This window comes from Xyrauchen texanus, chromosome 3 (genome assembly GCF_025860055.1).
Source record: "Xyrauchen texanus isolate HMW12.3.18 chromosome 3, RBS_HiC_50CHRs, whole genome shotgun sequence".
In the NCBI taxonomy this organism is placed as follows: Eukaryota; Metazoa; Chordata; class Actinopteri; order Cypriniformes; family Catostomidae; genus Xyrauchen; species Xyrauchen texanus.
The window spans coordinates 52070885-52084606 of NC_068278.1; the positions used below are offsets into that span (position 1 = coordinate 52070885).

General features: G+C 39.0%; 1 protein-coding gene across 1 annotated transcript in view; it reads left to right on the plus strand.

Moving 5' to 3' along the window:
• Positions 1–13722, plus strand: part of LOC127625881 (histone acetyltransferase KAT6A-like) — a 60004-nt gene that overhangs the window by 23030 nt on the left and 23252 nt on the right. Inside the window, exons 3-6 of the mRNA XM_052101324.1 lie at positions 6323–6431; positions 6756–6871; positions 12950–13031; positions 13603–13717. Coding sequence (XP_051957284.1) covers positions 6323–6431; positions 6756–6871; positions 12950–13031; positions 13603–13717 — 422 coding nt within the window. The remainder of the gene's footprint in view (positions 1–6322; positions 6432–6755; positions 6872–12949; positions 13032–13602; positions 13718–13722) is intronic.

Sequence of the window (13722 nt, forward strand, 5' to 3'; positions counted from 1 at the left end):
CAATGCATCATGATGCATCTTTTCCTCTTTTATCAATAGGCAAGGCAAGTTTATATAGCACATTTCATACACAATGATAATTTAAAGTGCTTGACAAAAGCATTATAAAAAACAAGATGCACAATTGTAAACCAATTAAGAACCAGAAATAAGAGTAAAAAGTAATAAAATAAATATGTGTGTAATTATTATAATAAGAAAAGTAAAAGAAATCTGTTATCTAAAAAACACACACTTGAACTCTTGAACACTTTTTTTCCCTTTCAGCTCTGTATTTAAAAGCTATTTTCAAAAATCAGAACAAGTCTCAATACATAAATACTACTAAATATTCAACTGATTATATTAAAATATTTTTGTTTTGTTTAAAGTTAAATTTTTTTTATCATATTTGTATTAGAAATTAAATGTAATCTATGCCAAGCCTATTTACAAGCCTACATATTGCTTGTGCAGGATTTGATATCTGCTTCTGTAAGAGTGTGGATGTCAGCTTCTCTCCTCACCAGCACCAGTGAGAGTAAAGTGATTAGAGAGTTATTGGTTCAGAAATTTATCAAGCATCTCGTATGCACTGTTCTATCTATTTTCTCTGCCTTTAGAATTCTCAGGTCGCATGACCCCTTCGCAAACACTGATGGATTTCAAACCACAGTCATCAGGTGAGCGCAATGTCTCGACGAACAAGAGACCGCACTAACAGTTTTTTGTTGACGCCATCACGAATAAACTCTCCCGTTGCTATGTGCGTAAGTTTGTGAATGAATTTCGGGATCATTGTGCCATTCGGGCATGGATAGTTGTGTGGTTGATACACCTAGTTTACAAACAGCTTTGTGCGCTCTGCTTAAGTATGCTCGTCTAATGGGCATATTTTTTGTAGCATCTCACTCAGTCTCTGGCGTGCGCCACTGTGCTGCCGCGGTTTAAATCAATTTGAGAATTGATTCAGAATCGTTGGAGAAAGAATGCAATGTATTCCTGAATTAATGTTTTTCTCCAACACCTAATAGTTCCTTTGGTGCGAAAGCAACAAAGTACTAATCCTGGGGAAAAGTACCTAAAACAGGCTTTAGTACTTGTAGTGGGAAAGGTCCTATTGTGACAAGAAGCATGCCACAATATTTTGTTATTTGTTTATTTTGTTTTCGTGTTTCACTGTGACCGTGGCTAGCCTTTCCCTCTGTGAAATCTTATTTGTCCAAAATCCCATTTCCTGTTCATATTATGAGTTTATAGTAGTGAAGTGGCTGTGACTTTGTCATTTGGCAGTATTTTGCTTTCAGAGTAATGACATAAGAATTTGATGCTTGAAACTTGTCTAACTAGGATGAGGTGTTGAGGTATTAATCTTTTTTTTTTTTCATCCATCTTTAAACCATTTATGTGCCTTCCATCATGTAGGCTAAATGTCTTAAACATGAACCCTTAAAGGAGTTTTATGCAGCATACGATCAGCATGCCCTATGATGGATTTGAACTTGACAAGGCTGAATATGATTTAGCTGACATTTGCGCACACACATTCTCTGCTTCATTACACACTGTTGTAAGATATAATTGCTACAGCCTGTTATTTGTGTGAGTCACTAGTATGACCTCCAAGCCTGGAACCCTTACATTCAATAGTACGTTATAACAGGAATGGGCTGCGTCCCACTTCACACAAACTCACAATTAATTTTGCCATCACCCTGAGACCTAACAAACAATGAAAAAAACTTTGTTTCTCATTGCTTTGCCAGTCAGCGGGAGGTATTTTGGCAGTTGCACCTGATCTGAAAGGTGTTTTATTCTTTATACTGCTTTGAAAGCTCTATTAGAAACCGAGGATGTCCCACTGTGTCTGCATGTGCTCCATGCTCCAAATTTAATGTGTGAAGCCGTCTTTGGTCCCTTTCAAGGCTAAATAGTGTCTGATTATTAGCATCACGTGCCCTCTGTGTTGCAGATTATAGTGAGCAGAGCACTTATTAAACTTGCAGTACAAACAGACTATATATTTATAAATTCAGCAAAAAAGAAACATCCTCTCACTTTCAACTGCTTCAAAATCAAAAGTAACAGTCAGTATCTGGTGTGGCCACCAGCTGCATTTAAGTACTGCAGTGCATCTACAGCAAGAACTGGCAAATCTGGTGTAGTCCATGAGGAGGAGATGTTACCGCACTCTTCCACCAAGGCACTTGCAAGTTCCCGGACATTTCTGGGGGAAATGGCCCTAGCCCTCACCCTCCGATCCAACAGATCCCAGACATGCTCAATGGGATTGAGATCCGGGCTCTTTGCTGGCCATGGCAGAACACTGACATTCCTGTCAGCTATCAGCTATTCTTCCTGTCTCCCTGTAGCGCTGTCTTAAGCGCCTCACAATACGGACATTGCAATTTATTGCAATGGCTACATCTACAGTCCTCGTGCCTCCATGAAGCATGCTTAAGGCATGTTCGCGCAGATGAGCAGGACCCAGGCCATCTTTCTTTTGGTGTCTTTCTTTGGAGTCAGTAGAAAGGTTTTTAGTGTCCTAAGTTTTTATAACTTTGACCTTAATTGCCTGCTGTCTGTAAGCTGTTAGTGTCTTAATGACCATTCCACAAGTGCATATTCATTAATTGTTTATGGTTCATTGAACAAGCATGGAAAACATTACAGATCTTTATTGTAAAGGGTTAAATAAAGTTATTTGGATTTTTACAAAATTATCTTTAAAATACAGTGTCCTGAAAAAGGGGACATTTTTTTTGCTGAGTTTATAATAAAATCACAGCCTTTCATGATTTAATAAGCGCATTAAACTATATAGCGATCCGCTTATCTGGAAGTTAGAAGCTACCGTCAAAACAAGCAGAAACTGAAAGGTCTTCACTCCATAAAAGCTTCTCCCAAAAATAAAAGCTAGTAATTGAAGCATTGCTAAAGAAATGTTTTACTGCTATATAGTAAATTGTAATATTGAATGTAGTTGTAGTAGTAGTAGTATTAATAATAATTCATTATTACATTATATCTGACAAGCAAGAGTGCTTTTGTACTGAATACAAGCCTATATCAGTGATTTAATACAGATCTGGTATGATGCATGGTGAGACAGCATTTAAAAGAGCAGGTCAAGACAAAAACACATTCTATAAACCCTTTTAAAAGGTGTGCCATTGTTGTGTTCCATACAGAACCAGTGGAACTGTGAGAGCTTATTTCACCCTGTCGTTGCATCTTAGCTGTATTGTTTTTTTTCTTTCCCTTTCACTCACTTGTTTATGTTGGGGTGTGTGTCCAGCTGTCTCTGTCAATTGATCAGTGGGGTTTTTGCACAGGGGTTTGTGTGTGATGGGTAAGGGCTGCACAGGCAGGTGAATGCAGAAAATACTTTCAAATGTTAATGAGAACCTTGACAGAGCCTGAGACAAGGACAGTAGGTCTCTCTCCCTCCCCCACCTTCCCCCTGGTTTTCTTGATATCCATATCTATTCGTTTGGATTTCTAGTGTCTGATTGCTCACACACAACACACACTCAGCTTGTGTACATTAAGAGGTAATTGAAGGCTGCATTAAAATGAGAATAACTGGCAGACTGAAGACCGGCATGTGTGTGAGTGGGAGGTTTTTGTTCTGTCTGATGTGCTCTCCTACATGGCTGGATTATTTTTAGATTTCCTGTGGTGGACCGTAGCCTGGCAGCTGTGCTTTAACTTTACCTTATGATTAGTTTGCTCATCTCTTTAAATTGTTGTGATGGTGCTTGAAGAATGCAGTTATTGTATGAACTCGAGGTGTGTCCACAAACTGCCCAGGTTGTTTCACTTGTTCTGACTTGTTCTTAACAAAAATAATTTTCAAGAGGTATCAAAGTCAATACAGGTAGCTATCCTAAGCTGTGCAGTGGTGTGTTCGGATGTGATTTAAGTTTTTGCCTGGTGGTTCTACTTTAATAATTTATTTAGACCTGAATAATTTTCCCCATTTTCCATTTCTTCCTTAATACAATGAACTCAGCGATGTTGTGGCAGAACAATGAAATTGAACCAGAGCAGTATATTCTTGTAAATTACTGTATGAATATTAAGTTACCCATTTTCTAGGGTCATTGCAGTAGTAATTCTGACTCGCTGCACTGTGAGCAGGATGAGGATACTTGCCCTTCCGGCCCTGCCTGCCGGCAGGTTACCCCTGCCTCTTTGGACCTGGGAGGGTGACAGTGGGAGGGAAAAAACAACAAAAACTAGAGGGAAAGGCCAACACTGAGTGACAGCAGGAGAGAGAGCGGAGAGAGAGAGAAAAAAAATATATTTTACTCTCCAGTTGTCCGATACGCTGTAGCCTGCTCCTCGGCCACTCCTACACCTTCTAGTGGATGACAGCCACGCCTCCCAGGCGGTTTGGAGGCGGTCTCCATGCCCCTGGCAGCAGTTCTCCCACTCACGGTCGGAAGTCCTCTTTTGACCCCACCGCGTTTTAGTGGCCGGTAGGGGGTCTCCTCCACCCCTGGCAGCGGCCCGGACCGCTCCAGGTGGTCGGCTAGGAGCCCCTCCTCCCTTCTCGGTCAGTGACCGTTCCTCCGCTCTCAAGCGGCTGGGCTCCTCCGTCCCCTGGCAGATGGCCACTGCTGCTCCTTTGGGGTGTATGGTAGTGGCGAGGACTCTACTACGGCGCATCCCTCCTCCTTCCCAGGTTTCAGCAGCAATGTAACAAAGTTTAACGGAAAGGAAGAGGCGGGAAACGGTTTGACAATATAAATAATCTTTTAATTAAACATAAATACACAAACAAACACATTTAGGGAAGCTGTCCATAACACAGACTCTCTCTCTCTCTCTCGAACTGGTGCCTCTGGTCGCCTTTATCCCTTTTGAGGGCTTGATTAGCCTGATTAGAGGCCGGGTGTGCAGCATCACAACCCGGCCCCGCCCTCCTCCCTGCCACAATGACATACTGGAATGAAGGTTGGCAGATTTCTATAGCCTATTATATTTATATTTGGCTAAAAAACTGTTAAAGACTTGACTAAGACTTTATGGTGAAAACATGGAGCAGTGTTCTTTACCTTGTTCTGATTCGATTGTAAGCTAAGAAAAGTGTGTTCAAGGGTTTTTTTGGGGTCCTGCCCTTGAGTGCATGTGTGTGGACCTGATTTAGAGGAAAATTAACCTGATAAATCACACTGTCTCTGTCCTCTCTCCTGCCTGGACCTGCTCACCAGTGGCTCTCTCTCTTTCTATCTCTCTCTCATGCATCCAAACTCTAGAAACACCCTCATATTCACAATGACATTTTTTTCTTCCAGTCTAAACCTGTCTTTTTTTTCTTTTTTTTTTTTGCAGCTAGCCATTATTGCCATACAAACAGACTTTCAGTCTCACTGACATTCTACTACCCACATCACATTTCTTTACAATCGCTGCCATTTTAGCTTATTGCGGTGCAGTCTACATACACATTTTTTCAAAACCATAGTATTACTCTTCATACGGTTGTATTTCTGTCTGTCTGTTTGTGCACTGTTTGGGTGGTGTAAGTATGATGCACAATACGTTGTGTGTGGGTCTCTCTTGGACACACTGAATGATTAAAGGTGCTCCAGCACCTAATGTCAGATAGTGTGACTTAGGCAAGTGTTGATGCTTATTCTTTATGCCTATACCCTGACAATAAGCTAATTTCTAGTCCCACTCATCCTCTGTGATCAACTTGCCCCTCTGCAAATAGCAAAACTGGCCAATGCTTATTGAAGTTTTCCATATATCAATAAGATGTGCTGTTTTGCTGGGGCTTTTGCCATCCCTTATCCCTTCAGAGACAGTAGAGGTGGTTTTGTGCAGCCAGGCTTTTCACTATCAGCACAAATTTGATCTAGTTTGAAGCTTATACCTGCAAAAAACCACCTAGACCGAAAGGGTGTATTTGAGCGACATGCAAAGTGAACAACCATGTTTTTTTTAAGGGAAGAAACAATCTAAAGTAGATTATACTCAATTAAATAATTGCACAACACTGTCCTTTCAAAACCAGCTCTACAGAAAAGAGAGACAATTTAGTTATTTGAGTGATTTTCCTGGAGCAAAATTGGGAAGTCAGTTTGCTTTTAGGCTTTAAATATCTCTCTGTGGAGAAGTATTATCAGTGTCCTGAGCGCCAAGCTGAATGAAGCAGGCCTTAATACATTTCAAAAAGGGCAATTAATTAATCTATTCTGTCCTCAGCAGAGCCAATTTACAAACAATGTTCAAACTTGTGTTGTTTCACCTTGTCAATGGATTAGCTCAACCTCTTACCTAGTATTAGAGAGTTATTTATTCTCTCTCTTTGTCTCTGCACCTCTTTTAGCCTGTGGCAGAGCCCATACCCATCTGTAGTTTCTGTTTGGGGACCAAGGAACAGAATCGTGACAAGAAGCCAGAAGAGCTCATATCCTGTGCAGATTGTGGGAATAGTGGTAAGTATGAGGTGGAAATGTCAAAAGTCCACTCAACTTTGAACCAAAATTTTGTTATTGAACTATTAGAATCTTAAGTTTCTTTCATTCATACAGGTTATTATAGAGACCAAAATAGAATATTGGGCCTTTGTGTTTATTGGATCACATTAAATGTACAACAGTTTGTCTGGTGCTTACAGAAAAAATGTGGTGTTGACTAGTGATGGACAAAGGGATATTTGGAATTAACAAAAGTGGTTGTTCCACCTAGTGTGAGTTCTAAAACTTCTATTGCAGATGTGTCTTTGAGTCCACATTGAGTATGATTATCTATCCTCTCAGGTCACCCATCCTGTTTGAAGTTCTCTCCAGAGCTAACGACAAGGGTCAAAGCTCTGTGGTGGCAGTGTATCGAGTGCAAGACCTGCAGCAGCTGCCAGGACCAAGGAAAAAATGCTGTAGGTTTTTTTTTCAGGAGATTGCCCATGGCTGCTGCCAATCATCTTTATTTAGGCTATAATTTGTCCATTCACCATGTGAGGGGTCGAAAGAGTACTGAAAAATTATATTTAAGTAAAAGTACTGTTACTTCCCAAAACATGTGTTGTGAGTAGAGTAAAATTACCTGTCCTAAAAACTACTCAAATAAGAGTAAAAGAGTAGCTAATCTAAAAGAGTATTGGGTTGCAAAAGCTACAGTATATGCCCCATTATAATAAACACTGCTGCAATTAAAAATTTTAGAATACATACTGTAATTCACATTCCCTTTTATGGCTATATGTCAGAAAGAATGAAAAATCTAGGTATTCTCCATCAATTTGATTTTTGACTGCCAAATTTTAAACTACATCATTTATTTATGATAAACACTACATATATCTGATTCCCAAAAAATAACCGGAGACATGAATACAAACATGAAAATGTTATATTCAGTACACTGATCTAAATTTTAAATCATAATGTATGAAATAATTACAATAAAATCAGTTTGTGAAGGGTCTAAATGGCATGTTATGAGCTATTGTTGGGCATAAAACATTATGCTCAAAACAATGCAAAGAATACAAAATATTTTCGTACAGGTGCCACATTGGGCTTAAAGTAGTAGTACATGGGTGGCCAATTGTATTCCTTTTTGAGATACAATGTTTTAATTATTGTATCTTTTAAGCCCAGAAATAGTTGTGTACTCATTCTAATGCATGATGCACAATTTTCTGAAGTGTATTTGTGACTGATGGGAATATTCTGCCTGAAGTTTTGCTTTACAAAAGTTGATACTTTTCTATCAGGCATTAGAAACTTTTTATAAATGCTGAGCATAATTATAAATGATTTTATCATCTCTATTATTCACATTAACACATTCCATCAGAGGTTGGTATTATTAAACATTTACCATACCTGCAAACTTGTCGCTTTTCGGCGAAAATCGCCGTTTTCTTGGTCAATTGGGTCATTAACGTGAATCGCGTAGAACCGGAGAGTTTTTTTATGGGGGGGGGGGGTATGCTGCCCGCCCTTCATCTGCATGCCATGGAGGCTAGAATTGAGAAACATTATTGGATAATTCTTATAATTGACATTTCTCTGAGCCAATCGGAATCTTAGCACTTTTTCTCTTGGCCAATCGGAATCTTAGCACTTGCGTCAGAATCTTGAAGCACACAGCGTCAACCACGCGAGTCTGATGGAAACTCATAACGTGTAGGAATCGTATGTGAAATTCGAGGTAAGTCAAGCTTTTTGGAGCAAAAACAAAAGCTATTTGTTTGCTTGATTCAAGTAACGTTAGCTACCGCTTTTTATGTGATATAATTTACAATAATATTGTATTGTCTATGGGTGGAACGGTACATGTAAGTTATTCGTATTGAACCGAAACTGTACGGGTGTCACGGTTCGGTGCACGAATTTGCACAGAGAATACAAGGGAAAAAAAAAAAATAAAACTCTAGATAGCGATAAATTTAGCTCTATTCACGTTTGGTGTGAACGCAGCATAATAAACAGGCTGCGATTCAAGATTGTAATGCTGTAGTGTGTGTGTGTGTGTGTGAGAGTGAGAGAGAGAGGCGCGCGGGCGCGTTCGAACATTGGAAACAAAAACATACTCCATCATTTTGTTAATACAGGACATCATTCAAACTGCAAAGTGTTTACTTATTTGTGTACACTCGCAATCAAATACAACATTGTGCTTTTGTCACACTCTAAACTCTTGTCAAACTGTAACCTACAACTGTCACCCAACCAAAAACACACACACACACACACACACACACACACACACACACAGTTTTAAAAGCAAAACATTTATCCAACCCCATTTCAAAACAGTCTGTGGGTTCTATCTTTTGGACATTCATCATATCGCATTGGTTTTCATTTCTTGTCGTCAGAGCACTAATTTGTTTATTTTTAAGTTACACATTCTACGTTGCTTAAAAAAGAAAATCAAATTTGTTTTTAATGGTAGTATTATATTATACGGAAATCAATTATTTATAATTCAGATGAGAATAAAGTTAGGGTTAATTAAAATTAAGGAAAACAAATATATTGATCTGAAATATAGCAAATTAATTTTAAATTAATTCAGGTACAATTACCAAACGTATCTCAAGGTCTTTTTATTAATTTTTATTAATAAACTAATTGTATAAAACTATTGTCAGTGCACTACAAATAAACTGGTTCTAAGCCTTTATTAATAAAACTCATTAAAATAAAATACAAGGCTTAAGACAATGATAAAAATGCTATCTATATTTTTGTTTTGCTTTTCACTCCATTGTACCGAAATCGTACCGAACCGTGATGTCTGAACCAAGGTATGAACCGAACCGTGACTTCTGTGTACCGTTCCACCCCTAGTATTGTCGTCATACCTATAAATTACGTTAAGCTATGCTAAAAGTGGTATGAATGGTTTCCAAAACGGTACAAAAACTATTGTTTTACTCGAGGGGAGGTGGAAAATGAGCTTAATTCCCCAAATGGTGGAATATCCCTGTGACGTTAGCTAGGCTTATCGTTAGCCGGGTATCCAATCATCCATCTCCCAGCGATACTGTCACCTTTTTTTACTCTGAGGAGTTTGCAGGTATGATTTACAATATTAAAAAAATAATATATATATTATTAAAAATGTCAAGGTTTTTTATATTGTATTAATACTTTTGCAGTTACTGAAGTTGTTCAGCCTAAAGCAGTGAGTGTTTTCTTTGTTTTTGTTTTGATAACCTTTTAATGACACACTAGACAGTGGTCTATTCAGTTACATGACCACTTCAAGTCTGAAATTTTGATACAAATCCGCTTTTTAAATCACTGCTTACATTAACTTTATACATAAACTGATTTTACATTAATACTTCCCCAAGACGGGCATTTTGGTGGAACTCTGAAGTATATTTAACCATTTAAGGCATGTCTCCGGATTAGCGTGAGCACTCTGAACACACGCACATGTAATAAAAAGTAAATCTCTTCGATTTTATTGAGCTCTACCAGTGATTGTCTGGCTATTGCGATCAATGTAATGAGCACCCTTGATCTAGATGACCTAGCACCATTTACTGGCTACATTATAGATACAGAGAATCTAGTAAGCCAAAATATGAAATTTACCTCTATATGCTTCATCAGATTAGTGGCATGGATGTTCAGGTGTTGAACTGCTACTTGAGGTATCCGCCACATCCGTTCAGGTTTTCTATGTGTGTTTTTATTTGATGGGAGTCAAGAGACTCTCGTAGCCAATCACATTGTTGGATGAACAATTCAGGACAGGAAAGTAGCGAACACAGACTGAGGGAAAATAGTGCAGTAAAAGTACGGCACTTAAAATTTACTATTGTAAAAGTACACCATTTTTAAACTACTTAAAGTACATTTCCTGGGGAAAAACTACTTGCAGTAACAAGAGTATTTGTTATTCGTTATTTTACACACTTGTGTGACAATGCATTATGTCCATGTGACTCCGATCAGATTTGTTTCATTTGGATATATGGGCGCTAAGATCAGCCCTTTAACATTGTAACTAATGTAATATTCAACAAATAAATGCTAAATAACTATAATTTCTTATCACACAAAACTATCATAGTATGGGCTGGGAATCGAACCACCAACCCTGCGATTAGTGGACAACCAGCTCTACCACCTGAGCCACAGCCGCTCTTTTACATTCGCATGTACACCTATCAGCTACAATGTTAAAACAATCTGCCTAATATTGTGAAGGTCCCCCTCGTACTGCCAAAACAGCGCCAACCAGCATCTCAGAATAGCATATCAGAGTTACCATAGACTTTGTCAGTTCAAACCAGTCTGGTCATTCTCTGTTGACCTCTCTCTTCAACAAGGTGTTTCTGTCAATAAAGTTTTCATACACCTTAGTTTTTAAAAATTCCTGATATTAAATTGTAGAAAACATCCACTGTCTTCGGTCAGTTAGGATCCCTACTTTATTTAAAGAGTGTAAATATCAGAATAATAGTAGGGAGAATTATTTATTTCAGCTTTTATTTCTTTCATCTCATTCCCAGTGGGTCAGAAGTTTACATACACTTTGTTTGCCTTTTAAATTATTTAACTTGTGTCCAATGTTTTGGGTAGCCTTCCACAAGCTTCTCACAATAAATTACTGGAATTTTGGCCAATTCCTCCAGACAGGACTGGTGTAACGGAGTCAGGTTGTAAGCCTCCTTGCTCGCACATGCTTTTACAGATCTGCCCACAAATGTTCTATTGGTAAGGACTTTGTGATGGCCACTCTAATACCTTGACTATGTTGTCCTTAAGCCTTTTTGCCACAAATTTGGAGGTATGCTTGGGGTCATTTTCCATTTAGAAGACCCATTTGTGACCGAGCTTTAACATCCTGGCTGACGTCTTAAGCTTTTGCATCAATATCTCCACTTAATTTTCCTTCTACATGATGTTATCTATTTTGTGAAGTGCACCAATCCCTCATACAGCAAAGCACCCCCACAACATGATGCTTCCACCCCTATGCTTCACGGTTAGGTTGGTGTTCTTTGGCTAGCAAGCCTCACCCTTTTTCCTCCAAACATAACAATGGTCATTATGGCCAAACAGTAACATTTTTGTTTCATCAGACCTGAAGCCATTTCTCCAAAAAGTAAGATCTTTGTCACCACTTGTAGTTGCAAACTGTAGTCTGGCTTTTTTATGGCGGTTTTGGAGCAGTGGCTTCTTCCTTGCTGAGCAGGACATAGTGTGGATATAGATACTTGTATACGTATTCCCTCCAGCATCTTCGCAATGTCCTTTGCTGTTGTTGTGTGATTGATTTGCACTTCTCGCACCAAACTACGTTCATCTTTAGGAGACCGAATGCCTCTTCTTCCTGAGCTGTATTATGGCTGCGTGGTCCTATTATGTTTTGACTTGTATACTATTGTTTGCACAGATGAACTTGGTACCTTCAGGCATTTGGAAATTTCTCCCAAATATGAACCAGACTTGTGGCGGACCACAATTTTTTTTCCTGAGGTTTGGGCTGATTTCTGTTGATTTTTCCCATGATGTCAAGCAAAGAGGCACTGAGTTTGAAGGCATGCCTTAAAATCCATTTAAAGGCACAGTTAACTAAGTGTATGTAAACATCTGACCCACTGGAATTGGGATATAGTCAATTAAAACAATCTGTCTGTAAATAAATTTAAATAATTCCATATATATATATATATATATATATATATATAAAGTGTGTGTATATACACGTATACATACACATGCATGCATACATACACACACACAGCTCTGGAAATTGGGCTGGCCAATGGTCTTGACCCAGTGGTCCTCCATCCACACCTTGATCGACCTGGCTTTGTGGCATGGAGCATTGTCCTGCTGGACCCCCAGATCAACACTGAGCCTCCACCAAATTTCACTGTGCAAGACACCATGGCTTTAAGGCATCTCAGGTCTCCGTCTAATCATTAGAAGACCAGTAGGAGGATCGTGATGATTTGGGAGTGCTTTAGCAAGTCTAGATTCGAGAAGATACGTCTTTGTGAGGGACGCATGAATCTGTTCTGACAATGTTCCCCAACTCTGAGGATTGGCTTTTCCAGCAGGACAATGCTCCATGCCACACAGCAAGGTCAATCAAGGTGTAGATGGAGGACCACCGGATCAAGACCCTGTCATGGCCAGCCCAATCTCCAGACCTGAACCCCATTGAAAACCTCTGGAATGTGATCAAGAGGAAGATGGATGGCCACAAACCATCAAAGCTGAGCTGCTTGAATTTTTGCGCCAGGAGTGGCATAAAGTCACCCAACAGCAATGTGAAAGACTGGTAGGTAGCATGACAAGACGCATGAAAGCTGTTATTGAAAATCAGGGATATTCCACCAAATATTGATTTCTGAAATGGAATGGAATACTTGGCTGTGTTTTTTACCATCACAGTGCAAACAGTCAAAATAAGTATCCTTGTAGTTTAGTAGTCCAGACATTGACGCTTGTCTATGCGTGTTTGTGTTTTACAGGACAGCATGTTGTTTTGTGACTCCTGTGACCGAGGTTTCCACATGGAGTGTTGTGACCCCCCACTTATGCGGATGCCGAAAGGTGAGTTGTGCCCACACATTCAAATACATGCATACACAACATCTAAACATTGAATTTGCAACCGCTGTAGTCAGTGGCTGGAGCTCGCAATATACACATAAATTTAAAACTAAAGTGTGAAAGTTTAAAACTTTTTCGGTGTTAAAATGCATACTCCCATTGCAGCTTAATATGCTTAAACAACTATAATTCATTTGTAGGTACATTTTCTCAAAAAATTTAAACACTGTGTTTGGCGCTGTAAAAATTCCTCTTTAAGCGACCCGCCCAGTCCGATGTAACTATATTGATTCAACAAACGGTGTGAGTTTAAGGCAGGACAGTCTGATTTGTTCAGTCATCATCAAGGTGGGGAGGAATGTGTATTTAGATAGAAATGGAAATATAAACGTTGTTTTCAAACAGCTGTTTGGTAATGCCAGTGGCAAAGAAATTACATACTTCAGCTTTAACATTCCCTCTATTAATCGTGTATTTATTTGATGTATTATTTTTTCCCACAATAATTTATTTTCTTTTTGATCATTAGTAATTGTGATAAGGTAAATTATTCTTGATTGCTGCTCTGCAGGCATGTGGATCTGTCAGATCTGTCGGCCGAGAAAAAAGGGAAAAAAGCTTTTACATGAAAAAGCAGCACAAATCAAACGGAGATACAATGCACCACTTGGACGGCCGAAGGGCAGGTATT